Here is a 17,831-nt window from a genome sequence, read left to right as displayed (position 1 = left end):
TCATTCTCGCTGATACTCTTTTATCGCACAACACACCTGACACTTTTCTCCACCCATTCCAACCTGCCTGTACCCGCCTCTTCACCTCCTTTCCACACTCTCCGTTGCTCTGGACCGTTGACCCTAAGTACTTAAAGTCCTGCACCTTTTTTACCTCTGCTCCCTGTATCCTCACCGTTCCTCTTGGGTCCCTCTCATTCACCCACATGTATTCCGTCTTGCTGCAGCTAACCTTCATTCCTCCGCTTTTCAGAGCATACCTCCACCTCTCCAAAATTTTCTTCCAACTTTTTCTGCTCTCGCTACAAAGCAAAATGTCATCTGCAAACATCATAGTCCATGGAGACTCCTGTCTATACTCATCTGTCATCCTGTCCATCAACAGAGCAAACAAAAAGGGGCTTAGAGCGATCCTTGATGCAGTCCCACCTCCACCTTGAACTCTTCTGTCACACCTACAGCACATCTCACCACTGTCTTATAGCTCTCATACATGTCCTGCACCACTCTAACATACTTCTCTGCCACTCCAGACTTCCTTATACAACACCACAGCTCCTCTATCGGCACCCTGTCGTACGCCTTCTCTACAAAGACACAATGCAACTCTTTATTACCTTCTCGGTACTTCTCCGCCAGCATCCTCAAAGCAAATACTGCATCTGATGTACAGTACTCTTTCTAGGCATGAAACCATATTGCTGCTCACAAATGCTCACTTCTGCCCTCTACCTTCATCTTACGCTACATTTCCCTGTACTCCTGTCTACTCTCTTCAGTCCTCTCAGAGTCCCACTTCTTCTTAGCTAGCCTCTTTCCCTGTATACACTCCTGGACGTCCTCATTCCACCACCAAGTCTCCTTCTCCACTTTTGCCTTACCTGATGATACACCCACAACCCTCCTACCTGTCTCCCTGATCACATTGGCTGTAGTTGTCCAGTCAACTGAAAGCACCTCCTGACCACACATAGCCTGTTTTAACTTCTCCCTGAAGACTACACAACATTCTTCCTTTCTCAGCTTCCACCACTTTGTCCTCTGTTCTGCCTTTGTTCTCTTTACCTTCCTCACCACCAGGGTTATTTTACACACCACCATTCTGTGTTGTTTGGCTACACGTTCCCCTACAGACACTTTGCAATCTCCTTCAGATTACAACGTCGACACAAGATGTAGTCCACCTGAGTGCTTCTGCCTCCACTTTTATATGTCACCCTATGTTCCTGCCTTTTCTGGAAGAAAGTATTTACTATTGCCATTTCCATCCTCTTTGCAAAGTCCACCACCATCTGTCCTTCTACATTCATGTCCTGAAGACCAAACCTGCCCATCACATTTTTATCAACTCTGTTCCCTTTCCCAACATGTCCATTAAAGTCTGCACCAATCACCACTCTCTCACCTCTGGGGATGCTCTGCATCACTTCATCTAACTCACTCCAAAATGTCTCCTTCTCTTCTAACTCACATCCTACCTGTGGGGCATAGCCACTAACAACATTTAACATCACCCCTTTAATATCCAGCTTCATACTCATTACCCCTGTCTGATACTTTTTTCACCTCTAGAACATTCGTAACAAACTCCTCTTTTAGGATAACTCCTACTCCATCTTTTTCCTATCCACACCATGGTAAAACAATTTGAACCCTGATCCTAAGCTTCTAGCCTTGCTACCTTTCCACCGTGTCTCCTGGACGCACAGTATATATATATATATATATATATATATATATATATATATATATATATATATATATAAATTAATTAAAAATAGATTAAATAAAGCCCACCAGCTTTTGTAGTTAAACCAGGTTGTGGAGTGAACCCTGCACACAATTCAATATCCTAATTTCAGGGTCTAAACATTCAGAGTAATAAGAGTGTATTAAAACACTTTAAAATGCAGCTTGGAGGGAGATCTCATCAGCACCTGTGACCGGACGTACAGATTCCCACTCGCACATTTCTCAGGTTCAAACGTCAGGGTTAATAATCTGCTACGGTTCCAAGGACACATTAGAAACTCAGCTTTTACACTGAATAAACCAGTCAGTGGATACACTCTATATAGATTTATAATGTTAGGGAAGGGTATTGAATTTGTCTATTTGTTTCTGATATTAGGATGGAATTGTGGGAAAGCGAAAAAGGATCTGCAGTCTGAAGTGAGTGACCAGGAGCTGTTCTGGGGAGCGGACCAGTATGACTTTGCCATTGTGCTGCCTGCCTCAGACGCGGAGTGCTTCTGGCATTTTTCACACCATGGCGAATACTTTTATCTCAATTTCATGGTAATATGTTGATGAATTTTTAAAATATATTTTCTGGATTCTTGCTGATAGGGACATGCAGCACCATTGCTAAAACTGGAACTGATTTTTTATTTATTTATTTATTTGTAATCAATTGTAGGTATGCAATTGTTGGTACAAACATAAGGTTTCAAAATGAGAAGCAAAAAATGTTATGAAAAGTAATTTAAGATGAACTAGACCTGTTTTGAACCAGAACAGGTTTAACCACCATATGGCCTTTCCCTATGAAAGCCCAGAATGTGCAGAACGTATATCCAGATGACTTAATTAAAGGAACATTTTAGTAATTTTAACCTAATTTCCATCTATAACATCTCTAACATGTATACATACAGTATGAACTACAATATGTTTCTAGATAATTGATAGATGCAATAATAATGATAAGACTTTGGAATGTTAATAAAAGTTTGTGCAATATGTCTGTTTTTATAAAACAGTATTTACTAATGATATATATATATATATATGTATTCTTTTAAGGTAGCCTCGGCATTTTGAAAAGGAAGAATTTGGAAATATAATGTATATTATCAGTTGTGAATATAACAAGGCAGTTCAGAATGTTTAGTGCTACCATAAAACCATAGGTGAAGACAAAGGACATAACTGCAATTACTGGTTGCTGTATTGTGTAAAACTGTCTACGAACATCTAAAAGAGATTGTGTAATATCCATGGCATCCTAAACCCAAAGAGGTTTAAAGTGTATTAGCTGCAGTTTTAAATTTGCATTATATAATTGTGTATTTTTACCATTGATAATAGAACCGCTCTATCTCACCCACTTAAATTCTGAAAAGAATGTTAATTAGTTAATTAGTTGATGAATTAAATCAGATGCACTAAGAAAACACAAAAATTTGCAGAGCAAATACTGTACATCTAACTTAAGGCATAAACCAGTGAGAACCAGGTGCAGGTGATGACACATGAACAGGCCGGTGATTGTTACAGTATACTGGTGATGGTGAACGCTGAGGGGTTGGAACAGAGTGGAAGTGAGGTTTCTGCTAAAGTTATTAATAAAAAATAATTGAATTGGATCTTTAAGCACTTTGCAGCCTGTTACTATAAAACATTTGCTCATATTCATTTAATTTCATTTACATAATATAATTAAATTCAATATGAAGAGGGATGGCGCAAGACTTTTGTCCAGTACTGTATATGCATATAGATTTTCATTTTATCCAAAGTATTATGTCTATTATCTAAGCTATTATAAGTACATGTCAGTGGATAAGCCCTGTTTGTAATGTGTGTGCTCAGGTTCAGTGGGTGACAGGTGTGGGTGCTAACAGACATCTGTCAGTCACTGTGAACGCTCCAAGTGGCCTTATTGTGGGCACAGCAGATGATGTCACTGGGGAGATTGCCTTCAATGCTAAAGAGACTGGTGACTTATTTTAAATTACCTATTGTCTATCTGAAATTCAGTGTAATATAGTATGTCATTTAATTTCTCCTTTTGTTCTTTAATTCGACAGTTTTGCTATTTTCACCATATAGTAACTACACACTTTTCTGCACATGAATTTCAACATATTAATATCTTCCCCAGGCTTTTATCAGATGTGCTTTAGCAACTTCCACAACCGTTTTGGCAGCATGCAGGTCTTCATGAACTTTGGTGTGTACTATCAGGATTCAGGGGATTCCAACGAAGACGAAAATATGAAACAACTGAATAGCACACTTGACACTATTGATGTAAGATAATCTTGAAACCGCACATGCAATATCTAATATACCATATACAGTAACATTTATTTGTTGTGTATGGTTCTTAAATACAATTCAAACACTGAACTGTGCAAACACCTGAGTTTTCCATGCTTTTTAATGAAACCATGCTGAATGTCTGTGCAGGACAGCTCCAATAAGCTCCAGTCGTCTGTGTTCCACATGTGGCGCTACTATGCTGTCGGGCGCATGAGAAAAGCAGCTGATTACTACCTGCTGCTATCCAACTTAAACTATGTCAGCACTTGGTCGACTGTGCTCAGCCTCGTCATTATCCTGGCTGGATACCTGCAGCTCTACTTCCTTAAAAGGCTTTTCAACACCAAGCAGACCACAGAGACCGAAAAACCACGCTGTTGATCTGCTCTTTACAAATAATGTCTGAAGACATAAAAGACATGATTAGGCTTATGAAAAGAAATGTTTTTTCCTACTGTACCTCTTCCTGTGCTTTTCTATCAGTGTCAATAGTGAATAAAGCTCTCTAGTGCTCTCTAGTTTCCTGTGCTTCTATTTTTCTCTTTCTACAGTTGAAAGAACAAATTAAAGAAGAAATTTTCTTTAAACTGACAAGACATTGTGTTATATTTTGGATGTTAAGACTTAGGCATTATAAGGTTTTATATTAGAGATCTGTTATTTTAAGATATCAAGCTGAAAGCTATCCGCTCAGTGAGGTGAAAGGGGATACCTTACCTTAATTTTTTTTAATACACAAATCGCTCGAATGTTTGCGCACATTAAAGATTCCATTCTAGATTTATTTCCTCTGTTGCTTTTATGATAACCATTACTTTTCGCTGAAGGCATCCCACTAGTTTTTTTGTTACAGTGTCCCATTTGTGTTCAGTGGGGTTGAGGTCAGGACTCAAGTTCTTCCGCTTCACCCTTAGAAATCAATGTCTTCATGAAGCTCGCTTTGCGCCCTGGGGCATTGTCATGCTGGAACAGGTTTGGGCCTCTCAGTTCCAGTGAAAAGAACTGCAATCTAAGTAACTGTGTGCTCCTAAACCTGTGGCATGGGTTTAAGGAAGAATCTCATATTATTGTAAAAGTCAGGAGTAGATAAACTTGTAGTCATAATCAAGATTAATGAACAAATGAATGAATGAATGATAAATTGGCATATTTTGTTATACACCAGACTGAAATCTCCTTTAAATCAGGATTGGATCCCAGATCCAATTGGTAGAACAAAGTAAATATAAATGTAAAATAAATGTTTAAATTGTTAGATACTGTACATTGAAAAAGATGTTCATTGTTCTTTTTGTCATTTAAACAGCTTGAGAATTGCAAAGGTTTACACATACAGTAGCTGTAATTAAAGTCCATTACATTGAATATCTGTTTTTTAAACAACACTTTGAGGACATTCTTAAGTAGCTGCCCAGAAGCTCTGCATAGTATATTTATCAAGTGCTGCCCTACAGTATATGCCCTTGAACAGAAGCCAGGGCTGTGTGTAGGTGTTCGGTAAGAGTCGGAGACATGCGCTTCATACTTTGCACTGTAGTCCTTCTTATCTTTAATATTTCGGGACAGTTGGGCGAAAGTGTCTCAGATCCAGGAGACGGAGGTTATGAGTTCTTTCATGCAGCAGATCACTATGACTTTGCTCTTCTGCTGTCTGGTATGGAGTCACAGTGTTACTGGCACTTTGCTCATCAGGACAGGCGCTTTTACCTGACTTACATGGTGAGTTTGATCTCAGGCTTGGAATTTGCTTCTTTGTTATTAAGAATGAGTTGATCATCTTTGACTTTAGGGTATGATTGTAGATTTTTTTACTTAAAAGTAAATCTGGCAGTTTTTAGAGTGAACTATGTAGTGAAGTGACCTTGCCTTGGTTTTCATTTTGCTTATCTTTTCTTCTCCTGACTTATCTAATGTGTTTCTTTACCTTCTACAAAACAGCCAAGAATGTCTGAACCCTAGGCTTTTACAGATATTTATATTTAATTTAACCTAAAATCTTGAAATAACTCGGTTTGAAACTCTTTATGATACAGTTATATGATAACGCAGGATGTCCACGTGTCCATGTGTCCAGGTTCAGTGGGTGTCTGGGATGACTGCAAACAGACATGTGGCAGTTTCTGTTTTCTCTCCTAAGGGCATTCTCCTTTCCTACACTGATAACACTATGGGCCAGATAAACTTTCAAGTAAAGGAAGCAGGTACAGCAAATCTCTTAAATAACATAAATGTAGTTCATATTTACTGAATCAGAGCAGACGAAAAGTGCATTTAATAAGAGTATGTTAATTATGGCAACTATGAAATCATAGCCTTTATAGTTTCGCTAAATTGTTTTCCTTAAGATTATGTCCTAGGACCTCAACTGGGTACTTGTGTAGTGGTAGGCCCTGTGATGTACAGATATTTTCAACCCTACCAGAAATTCAGTTCAGTACATCAAAGATCTACTGAAGAAGAGCTGTGCAACAGTATTAAGCGTATAGATCAAGTTGACAGTGATTGGTTAGGTTCCTGGCTGGATTCCATGTGGCAAAACTGATGTAAAATTCTCCTGCTTTTACATACTTTCTCGTCCTCCTGTTTCCTTATGTTATGAGTCACCGTTGCTGCATGTGCGTCTCTAAGAGAACCTGAAACTCCTCCTCAGGTAGCAGAAACCAGTTGAATCTCACAAGTACATCTCTTAGTTGTTGTTAGTCTTTCGGATGCTCCCGTCAAAGGGTCACCAAAGCAGACCATCCGATCCGCGCACAACTTGGCAGAGGTTTTACGCCAGATGCCCTTTCTGATGCAACCCTCCCATTTGATCTAGGCATGGAACAGGGTTTAAAAGAAACTATATAATCTATATAAACTATAGATCGACCAGACCTTGATCTTCTATTAAAGAATTTCTTATTGTATATCTAATGAAACTGTGGAATTTACGGTCATCTAAATAGATTTACAACAGGTTTCTCCCGGTGCTGTGAAAGAGTAATGTATAACAAGGCAGTGTAATGAGGGAAGGTTGCTACTGTATAAATACACATTTGTACAACTTCTTGTCTCCTTTTATCTCTTTCTCACTCTCTATCTACTGTATCTATCTATCTATCTATCTATCTATCTATCTATCTATCTATCTATCTATCTATCTATCTATTTATCTGTCTTTCTCCCTCTTGCTCTTTTCCCTCTCAGGTTTTTACAAGATGTGTTTTGCCAACTATCACAACCATTTCGGTGATATGCGAGTCTTCCTGAACTTCGGGGTGTTCTCCGAAGAGGAGGCTGAGACTGAGAGGGAAAATGAAATGGATGAAGAGGTTTTCAACAGCACGCTTTTTAATATTAAGGTGTCTTATTAAATAGTTACATACTTAACCTTTACTGGCCACTTTAATAGAAACACCATACCATCATTCAATTCATTGTTTATTAAGAGTGCAATTAATGAAAATACATACAGGTCAACACCAGCAAAATGATTTTCAATCTTCATCTTCTCAGTTTTGGTGAGCTCGTGGTCACTGTAGCCTCAGATTCTTGTTTTGGTTTTGTGCTATTGCAACTCAACCGCCTAAAGGTTTAGCATGGGGTGCATTTTTAAATGCTTGTCTGCTGACTACAGTTGTAAAGAGTGATTGTATGAGTTGCCTCAGCTCAAAATAGTCGGGTCATTCTGCTTTGACTGATTTCTTTAACAAATCATTTCCAACTGCCGTTTCAACTCATGCTGACTGATATCTGAAAAAAATTATAGAAAATCTGATGTTTCTGAAAATCCTCATCCCGGACTGTCTAAGACCAATAATTGTCAAAGTCACTGAGATTAAATTTTTCCCTCCATTCTGATGCTTGACGTGAACATTACGTTATGCGTCATGATGTTATGCATTGCACTGCTACATCCTGACTACATTACCCTGCTTTTCAAGTCATGTTCAGTGTGCTCGCTCTACATCGTGTTAATGTTGGTTACAATAATTTATGAGTCCGAGTTGATAATTTTAGAGATAGAACTAAAATGATCAGCCATTGAATTTTAACTTGTTCATAAATATTTTACTGAGCGCAGGATATAAAAGTGGTTGCTACATATAAAATAAGCTATATACAGTAAATAACAGCAACATTAAGATCTAATGCAAATCTATTTAAAGTCATGTTGTAATAATGTTGTCTCAGATCAGACAAATCTCTGTAATAAGTAATACACCAGCTGAGGAAGAACGTACCCTCAAGGTCAGGCATTTAATTCCTACGTTCCTTTCTCTTTCCAGGACATTTCAAATAAGCTACGCCTTCGAACCCAGCACATGTGGCGCTTCTATAACGTAGCACGGATGCGCAGAGGGGCTGATTACTTCCTGCTTCAGGCCAAGTCCTACTACGTGAATGCCTGGTCTGTCCTCCAGAGCTTCGTCATCATCATGGCTGGATATCTGCAGCTCTTCTTCCTCAAGAAGTTCTTCAAGACGGATGAAAACCGACGTTGTTGCTGAGAGATAGCGAGAGAATGCTGACACCACAATGCTGTTTCCTTTGTGTCATGATATAACAGTGAAAGAGGAAGGAAGGAAGAAAACTGTGTGGTCAGAAGACTTTGCTGAAGTCTGTGGCATTGTTAATGCCGAGTGTTGACAGTTAAGAGCTTGTAATACTGTATGAATGTACTGTAGATGTTGTAGATGTGTTTTTTATGTCATGTTGCTATGGGAAATAAACAGCAAGTTTAACTTTGATAAGCTTTAAATCAATGCTGGATAAACTAATAAAAAAATAACAATGAAAGTGGGATAATGCGTTATACATCAAAGATAGTGGTTACAAGGTCTACAAACTATGACTTCCTTTTTCTTTTTTTTTTAAGAGACCGTAAACAGTGACTCAATCCTGAGCTTGGGTTACAGACTGCATGGAGACTGGAACGTTTTTCATGTTTATGTCTGGGTTTCCCCCGGAATTTCTGGTTCTTCCTACCTCCCAAAAACAAGCCAGCATGTCAGTTGGATATGATAAATTGCCCCTTGGGGTATATATAAATAAATGCATAGTTATGTGTACATGTATTGCCTCATGGCTAGGGTTTTTTTTTTTTACACATGAAGGTGAATATGGACATTAGACTCGGCGAGGTTTACACACAGCACTTAGAGAAGAGGCTGTACTTCAGCATTGAAAACAGGCGTGGCTTAGATTCCACTAAAAGCAGGAGTTTCCTGCTGTTGTAGTTCATTGAGGCCAGAAGTGGTTTGCACTGGTGAGTAACGTGACTGAACTTTTCTAATTCATTTCATTGTGTGTGTTTAGTAGATCCGCACATAGGGCTTTTGTTTTCTGCTGTCTGATAGTGATGTACACTTTTGTAGTAATTATATTTAGACAATTAAAAGGTCGAACTTTTTTTTTCCTTTTTCATTTTTAACGATTGCTGCTACGAATTAGTTGAATAGTTTAACCTGTGCCTGCTTGTTCAAACATGTTTTGCCTTAGGCTAAGCTGAATAAACTATGGCAGAGTTGTTACTTTGTAGCTTGTAAGAGTTTAAGGTCATAACTGATAATGGCTATAACAATAATATCTTATTGATAATAACTCATCGTTGGTCATGCAGTGTTTTATATGTGAAAGTATTTAAGTTCTGGTTCTATACAGGATGACTGTTGTGAAACCGTGTGCTTTCCTTTAAACATGAAAAATGAAAGTGCTTCTGAATTTTGAGAAACACTTATTCTTAGTTTAATAGAAGTATTATCATGGTTGATCCTGTGTAAAAGTGCTTTGTACTGGGTTTAGAGAAACTCCAACTATTCAAGATTTTAAAAAAAGTGACAGACATTACTGAAATGCAAAGAGCGGGATAAACGTATACTGTTGTATACTGAGTGTAGTAAAAAAGTAAAGTGGTGTGATTCGACACCGCTAAGCAAGTTTCACTTCCAGGCTTCTGCCTTTTTAATGTCGCATAAGTAAAAAGCTTCTGCATGTTTACGCAAACTCAGAGATTTTATGAGAATTTTTCCTCTCACACACAAATGCATGGAAAAAGACCATCTGACTTTCTAAGTAAGGACACACAGCATTTTGTTTGGGGGTGTGCTAATCTTCCACAGTGATTTTTGGATGTGTGGAAAATGAAAGTGAAGTCATATGTATTATACACATTGTACTCATAATAAAATGCACATGTTTGGGAATACATGTTTAGCATATTCTACTATTGTGTGAATACACTGAAGGATTTATAACCAAACTTTTGCAAAATTCAATATGAACTTAACAGATCTACTAGTTCTGTGATATTTGGCACCTTCATGACATACAAAGCAAACTACACCTTCTGCTCGTCTACTTGGTGCCATTCCCAAAACAGGTAAAAGTAGATTGTTTGCAAGTTTTACCTAATTGGACAAATGTTTCAATGTATACAGTATTAGTCATAATCTTTTTTATTATACTAAAACATTGAGTTTCTTGACAACATTGAGTAACATTTCAGTATAATTAAGCAGTACAGACAAACCAGATTAAACAAAAAAAAAAAAACTATTAAACATAATCAAAACAAATGAATATATCCTCAATAAATGATCATGGCCTAGTGTAACTTTTAGAGTTACCATAGCTCTAAAACCATAATTTACCAATGTACAGAGGTTAGACAATGAAACTGAAACACTGGCCAATTTAGTCTTGGAGGTTTAATGGCTAAATTTGAAAAGTGACAGACATTACTAAATTTCAAAGAGCAAAATAAACGTATACTGTTCTAAATTTAGTAAAGAAAGCATTATGTTGAAGACTGTATGTCCAATCTTCATTGATTGCACATTCCACCAGTAGGAGCATTGCACACAACATTATGGGGGACATATCAGAGTTCAAAAGAGGACAAATTATTGGTGCTCTCTGGTGCATTAGTGACCAAGACAGCAAGTATTTGTAATGTATCAAGAGCCATGGTATCCAGGGTAATGTCAGCATAACACCAAGAAAGACGAACCACATCCAACAGGAGTAACTGTGAGAAAAACCTGTCTGAAATGAATGTCCGGGTGCTAACCCGGATTGTATCCAAAAAACATAAAACTGCAGGATTAATGTGCACCTCAACTCTCCTGTTTCCAACAAAACTGTTCGGCGGGAGCTCCACAGGGTCAATGTACAAGGCCAAGCTGTTATAGTCAAACCTTTGGTCACTCATGCCAATGCCAAAAGTTGGTTTCAATAGTGCCAGCATCCAAAAATCTTGAGCTGTGGACAATGTGAAACATGTATTTTTCTCTCATGAGTCCACCCTCACTGTCTTTCCCACATCCGGGAGAGTAACGGTGTGGGGAAGCCCCAAAGTGAAGCCCAGAGTGAAGCATGGGGGTGGATCAGTGAAGGATTGGGGTGCAAAATCCTGGCTCAAAATCCCTCTGGCCACTGTGCAGGACTTATATCTGTCATTCCCAAGACCAACTGATACTGTATTGGCCGCAAAAGGAGGCCCTACACCATACTAATGAATTACAGGCGTTTCAGTTTTATTGTCTGCCCCCTGTATATTTGTTCACCGTTTATAATTTATTTAAATGGAAAATCCAGAGCCATTACAAATGAGCAGGTTAATAAACTGCTGAAGGAAACACAAATGTCCTATAGGCTCAGGATAATTAGCCAGGTCACCGCACTGAACTGAAACAGGTGCAAAGCAAGAAATCCATTTGTGGAATTGGAAAACACAGAGGGAAAGTCTGCAACATTATCAGGCATCTACTTATAGAACCATCCTAGGAATTCAAACATCAGACACAGGACTGCTCCATGACATGTCTGGTGTGAATCACTCTGTTCGAAATAGCAGAACACTAGTCAATGACTTCTCTTTACATAGTAGATTAACTGAATACTACATGCCAATAGCATGACTACAATACCTCAGTGTACTAAACTGCTATCAACTAGTACGTAAAGATTGAAAGTTCTATTGAAATTTAATTAAATGCCCTTATATTTTATATTGTATGAACCAACACAGGGAATATATAAAAAGCCAGATTTTGAAAAAAATACTTTAAAGGTTTTTTTTTCTTAAATGTCATGACATTTATTTCTTCACCTAATGAAAAGTGGTTTAGAGTCATCCCAATCAAGCACAGACATATGAGCAGTTAAGTGCCTTGCTCTAATGTAGCTCTCTGTTCAGTCCAACATTATGTGAATTGATAATGCCATGTTACAAGTTTAAAACTAAGTAGCTTAAATTCTAAAATACGACAATTTCTACTTCTTATTGCTTCTGCTATATGCTTCTGCTGCTTACTCTCTTTTGTTTCCCTTTCTTGTAGCAACCATGGATATCATAGACCCAATCCTGTCTATAGCAGAGAAATTGTCTGCAGTTTGCGATGAGGTAAAAGCCAACAAGAAGCGCTGCAGACGTCTGGTACAGCGAGTGTCTGCTCTGGTGGAGCTGGTCAATGCGGTAAAACATAACGGTTTGGGTAAAAATCCAGAACTTGTACAGAGGGGCTTACGAGAGCTTAAAGTCACTTTGGAGTCTGCTGAACAAGTTTTGAAAAAATACGCCTCATCCAGCTGTCTGAAACGCATCGTGAAGGCATTTGACCTCGGCGAGGAGTTTGGGAGCTTGAACGAGCGTCTGAACGATGCAGCCCAACTGCTATCACTGGCCCTACAGGTGGAGCAGAGAAAAAGGATGGAAGAAGTGTTCAAAGAGGACAAGAGGACGAAAGAGGATGAAGATGACAGACGATATGACTGTGATGAGCTGCAGAATTGTATGTATTTAAGAAGTTCAATACAAATAATCTCTATATTGATCGCAGGTCCTGTCAATCACATGCTGAGAATTTTTTCACATTCTCAGCTTACTTGGTGCAATGTTCTATAAAATGTTTTTCTTTTTCTTTTCTTTTCTAAACAGTGCTTCAGTCTTTGGCAGATGACAACAAAAACAATAAAGTGAGCGTGGATGCTGTGCATGTAAAAGTTGAACAAACCCAGAAAGATGTCCAGGACATAAAAGGCATACTGGAATCATGTAGGTCATTAAATCACTGATGTACAGTACTGTAAAAAAGAGCCAGTATTTCTTCTATTTTTATGTAGTCCTGAGGAATAGTTCTCCAGCCTTCCTAAAAGACTTTGTGTGTGTGTTACCATTTACAGAATCAAAAGAGAATTAGGGAAATGAGAGAATTAGGGAAACGTATTTGAGTGAGAAAATACGTATGGATAAAAATGATCAGATTGTCCTGATGAGCTAGACGAGAAGATGGCAATGGGAAGAAACCATGGGAGGAACCATGCTTAATAGGAACTTGGGTGATTACAGATAGCAGGAATTGTTTCCAGTCATACTGTGTGTTAGAAGGCTGGATGTTCAATATATTATGCAGTCCAGTTCATTATTGGAGGATCAGGTACAAAAGTGTAAGAAATTCTAATCTTGTACTATGGAGCGACTGCAGTCACAAGTCCTTAGAGAACAGCTGTCTGCATCAGCCGAGGCTAGGACCATCTTCATGGTAAAACTTTCTCGCAACTCTGAACAAGTGGTGGAGAAAATAAATAAATGAATAATATAAAGAAAAGAGGGGTGGCTCAACACTTTTGCACAGAACTATATTTGAGGTTACCTAAGAAGCAGTCCTTCATGAATTAGTAAACCATACAATTTACTTTAAATGTCCCTGACAGTGAGAAGACCCAGCCTTCATCTGCAGGACATCAGAGAGATCAGACCTGAGGAATTGACCTATGACCTTCCCATCGAGCCAATCATGAAGTGTGAGAATTCTGAATTGTTCAAAGGAGAGTATAACAAGTTCACCGTGGCCATCAAGAGATATGCATATCCAGTAAACACCAGCCCACAGTAGGTGATGATTACATGAGAAAGACTCTTAAGAAAAAAAAACTTTCTACAGGCCTACAGATACCACTTAAACCTTTACTGATAGCGAAAATGTCTTGAAACTTGCTTTAGAGCATAGTTCAGTAAGAATTACATGTCTTAGTAAAGTAAAAAAAAAAAAATTCATTTCCATTATTTAACAAAGTTGCACTTTCAGAATCTGTCGGTCTGACTGTATTTCTTGTTTGTTCCCAGACAAGTGAGAAGCATTTTTAATAAGGAAGTGGAGACTATGAAACGCTTTGAGTCACCTCATATCCTGAGGATGTTCGGGATCTGTGTTCAGAATGAGAATGGTAAGGTACCACTATAACATCTTTAACCTGATCAGATTTTAAGGGCATTTTCTTGCATTACAGTTTTTTTGGAAAGGTAATATAATACAGAATGCATAGAGAAATTTATTCTCTGCCAATGGTTACTGGCAATAATAAAAATATACACTGCCTTGAGGGTCGTCACACAGCGTGTAGCTACCTCACAACAGTTTGATCCTGATCCTGATCCATATAGTTGGTTTAGTGTTAGGTTACTCTCTGTATGGAGGTTAGGATTTTCCCAGGGGATTTTCTCCGGGTTTTTCCTTTTAATGTCTAAAAATATGCAGGACGGCAGACTAATTATGCGAGTGAGTGTATGCATGACACATTCCATTGAAGTCAAATTCTCCAGCCGTGTCTTAAAGTTCTTAATTTAGATAAAGGTTATTGAAAATTGTTTGCTCTTTTGCTGACAAATATTTTAGCTAATTTCTCTTTTTTTCTCATTTCTCTTCAAATCTCTTTTTTTAAATGTTATCCTCTAGGGCCAAAACCAACCTACCTCATAGTGATGGAGTTCTGTGAGAAGGGCAATCTAAGACAGGTGCTCGACGGTCCCAGTAAGTTACCTTGGGACAGAAAAATCCACATGTGTCTAGATGCAGCACAAGGATTATACAGGTAATCAAACTAAAACACTAGCATTTACACAGCATTTCTGTCTTGTTGATTTTTAAGCAGATGTCTTCAATTAAGGCCTATTTTGAGTCAAACATGCCATTTATTTTTGTTGGTGCAAGATATTGTTGGCTTAGTGGTTATCACTGTCGCCTTGGGTCAGGGTTCAATTCCTGCCTAGGCATCTGTGTGCATGAGAGTTTGCATGTTCTCCCCGTGCTTGGTCGGTTTCCTGCCACAGTCCAAAGACATGCAGATTAGACTAATTGCCATTCCCAAATCGCCCATAGTATATGAATGCATTTGTGAATGTTGACTGGAAGTCCTACCACGGTCGTAAAAATGGGAATAAAAACAACTGGTCACCATTGGCCTCCACGGTCCTCAGTTGGAAGAAAGAGGTTCCTAGATGAATGAATGGCTGGTGGAAGATATGTGTTGTGAATCCATGTAAACTGCTTGTATGTCTTTTTTCCACTGCAGGTTGCATCAGTCAGAAGAGAAGTTTAAGGTACATGGCTGCATCACTAGCTGCAAGTTTCTAGTGGCAGCTGGCTACCGAGTAAAGGTAATATCAACAAGTTCTGGTAGACTGTAAATGTTATAAATGGTTAATGGTATTTTGACCATAACAATGGTCATTTAAGATCACCAAGATACACTGATCAGCCATAACATAGCAACACTGCCAGGTGAATTGATTAACATTGATTATCAATTAATAACCTTGTAACAGGCGCACCCAAGCATCTAAGCCTGTGGGGTTTAAAGTAGGTCCGATCCCACAGTAAAGTCAATGTAGCACATTTTTCTCTGAAAAAAGCCAATGCAAGCCATAATAGAAAGGCACAAGAACATCCAGTGCACCACAGCTTCCCATGCTTGAGGCCGTGCAGACAAACAGCCCAAGGCCACCAAAACGGCCCTCAAACTCCCAGATCCCAATTTGATGGATACTCACAGGACGCCGATCCTGCAACCCACTGTTTTGGTGGCACAAGGGGAACCTAATGCTAAAGCTGACTGGTGTACTTATCACCTGAATTCCCCTCTATTTAAATAGCATTTCAGAAAAGTTTGTTTGGACTAATATATCATTGTGTTTAAGTCTTATACCACAAGAAAAGGGATATCTGACCATTTGTACAGTGTGAGGACATTTGGCAGGTCTCCGAGATCTCCGAGCATTTCTTTTGGTGCTTTGGTTAAGTTTAGGGCTGGGATGAGGTGTAAGAGCAGAGCATAAGTAAATTATGTAAATGAAAAACAAAAATCAGACAAATGTGTGTATATGTGTCTTTCAAGCTTGGAGGATTTGAGTTGGCAAAGACAGAAATATCCCTAAAGAACAGTAAGCAGAAGGGGAACAGCTTGAAGATGTACATTTCTCCACAGCAGCTGCAAGACATAAACCATCAGTATGACAAAGCCTGTGAGATCTACAGGTAAATACGAAGGCAAACTCACTCTTATTAGGTTATTGTACCTTACAGTTTAGTAGCTCATAGCTGTTGTGTGTGATCTTCACAGTTTTGGCATCGTCCTGTGGGAGATCGCAACACGGCAAGTCCCCTTTAAAGGCATGTAGCAGTTCACATTTTCTATCTATATTTTAGGAACGTTATGTTACTTTAGAGCTTTAATCACCCTCTCTTATTTATCCTGCTTTTATACACAGATTGCAATTCCACTAGTAGCATCTATAAAAAGGTGTGTGAGGAGAAGATAATGGAGCCCCTGCCGCCTGACTGTCCGCGTCAGCTGAAGGATCTCATTAATGCTTGCCGTTCATTTGAGCCATTCCAAAGACCTTCTGCTGGAGGTATTGACACATATAACCAATTACATAATAATATTCAGTAACCCCACTGTACACTCTGTTAATGAACCAGCAAGACTTTACTGAAGGATAAGTTAACTACAGTGATGTCTGTAGCTATGCTGATATTATGATGCATAGGAGGTATATCACAGTATGTATAGATAGTACATGTACCATTTAATTTCATAAATTGTTAAGAGAATAAAAACATGTTTATTTGTGGTTTTCTAATTTCCAGTGTTGGTGGACAAGCTACGCACACTAGCACAGCAGTATGATGAGGACTAAAGCCAAAGCACAGCCACATTTGTCCCAACAGGTGTAGTCCTTTGTGTACAGTTTGGAAACAATGTGAAACAGAGAACGTCACTGAGTTTCTTGCCTAGACTCAATATTTAAACTTATTTTTCATTATTATTTAAAAATGTAAAAATTTGTAAAATAAAAAAGTATGTCTATGATATCAAACAGTACGAATTTTTACAAATGTCTATTTTGTGTATAAGTTTTAGTTCTCAGTAACAGCATCTGATACCATTTCTGTCAGTTGTTTCAGGGTTAATACATATTGTATGAATTTGTAGATTCAATTAAAATTTGAATAAACTCACATTTTTGTGCAATAGGCTGTTGGCTGTTGTGGGACAGTAATCACCAGTAGGGTGGAGTTATGCTGTTATAACCTTCAATTATAATTTTCTATTATTTGAATTTCATTTTATTTTATTTTATTTTTTCAACAATATAAAAAAATGTTATTTTAATGTAACATAACAATTGTACGTATTTATTGAATTATACATTTTTATGATGTGGTCTGTTGCAAAGTTACGTTTTGATTTTCTAACACAGCAATTTGCCAGTTTTATGTTCAGTAAGAAATTACATATTTTATCTGCTCATAATTACATAAGTAAAATGTTGCTGAACATCTGTAAAGTGAGTTAGAGCTTGTCATCACTTATATCAGCTAAAGCAGTCATAACTCCTCATAGCATCTCTTGCTATCATAATATGATAATTAAAATTGGATAAAAGCTAAATAAATAACTTACAGTAACCTTTACCATATTAACAACTGCACACATTTTAATCCATTTCTATAGAGGAG

General features: G+C 38.1%; 3 protein-coding genes across 3 annotated transcripts; all 3 read left to right on the top strand.

Annotated features, from left to right (window-relative positions):
• The first annotated feature begins 1,811 nt into the window (after window positions 1-1,811).
• LOC128531812 (transmembrane emp24 domain-containing protein 6-like) lies at window positions 1,812-4,567 on the top strand. Its single transcript, XM_053505959.1, has 4 exons — window positions 1,812-2,298; window positions 3,595-3,721; window positions 3,887-4,035; window positions 4,195-4,567. Exons 1-4 carry the CDS (start codon window positions 2,086-2,088, stop codon window positions 4,426-4,428), a joined length of 723 nt encoding a protein of 240 aa, XP_053361934.1. The 5' UTR covers window positions 1,812-2,085; the 3' UTR covers window positions 4,429-4,567.
• Window positions 4,568-5,526: 959 nt separating this feature from the next.
• On the top strand, window positions 5,527-8,813 carry LOC128531813 (transmembrane emp24 domain-containing protein 6-like). The gene is made up of 4 exons (XM_053505960.1): window positions 5,527-5,766; window positions 6,122-6,248; window positions 7,234-7,388; window positions 8,316-8,813. Exons 1-4 carry the CDS (start codon window positions 5,560-5,562, stop codon window positions 8,535-8,537), a joined length of 711 nt encoding a protein of 236 aa, XP_053361935.1. The 5' UTR covers window positions 5,527-5,559; the 3' UTR covers window positions 8,538-8,813.
• Window positions 8,814-9,275: 462 nt separating this feature from the next.
• LOC128531360 (mixed lineage kinase domain-like protein) lies at window positions 9,276-17,485 on the top strand. Its single transcript, XM_053505173.1, has 11 exons — window positions 9,276-9,295; window positions 12,369-12,821; window positions 12,968-13,084; window positions 13,744-13,921; window positions 14,156-14,256; window positions 14,766-14,901; window positions 15,382-15,466; window positions 16,204-16,343; window positions 16,429-16,478; window positions 16,577-16,720; window positions 16,959-17,485. Exons 2-11 carry the CDS (start codon window positions 12,374-12,376, stop codon window positions 17,006-17,008), a joined length of 1,449 nt encoding a protein of 482 aa, XP_053361148.1. The 5' UTR covers window positions 9,276-9,295; window positions 12,369-12,373; the 3' UTR covers window positions 17,009-17,485.
• Window positions 17,486-17,831: the final 346 nt, after the last annotated feature.

The sequence above is a fragment of the Clarias gariepinus genome, chromosome 10 (assembly GCF_024256425.1).
Source record: "Clarias gariepinus isolate MV-2021 ecotype Netherlands chromosome 10, CGAR_prim_01v2, whole genome shotgun sequence".
Lineage (NCBI taxonomy): Eukaryota > Metazoa > Chordata > Actinopteri > Siluriformes > Clariidae > Clarias > Clarias gariepinus.
The sequence above is the reverse complement of the archived record's forward strand: the minus strand, read 5'-3'. Positions and strand labels throughout refer to the sequence as shown.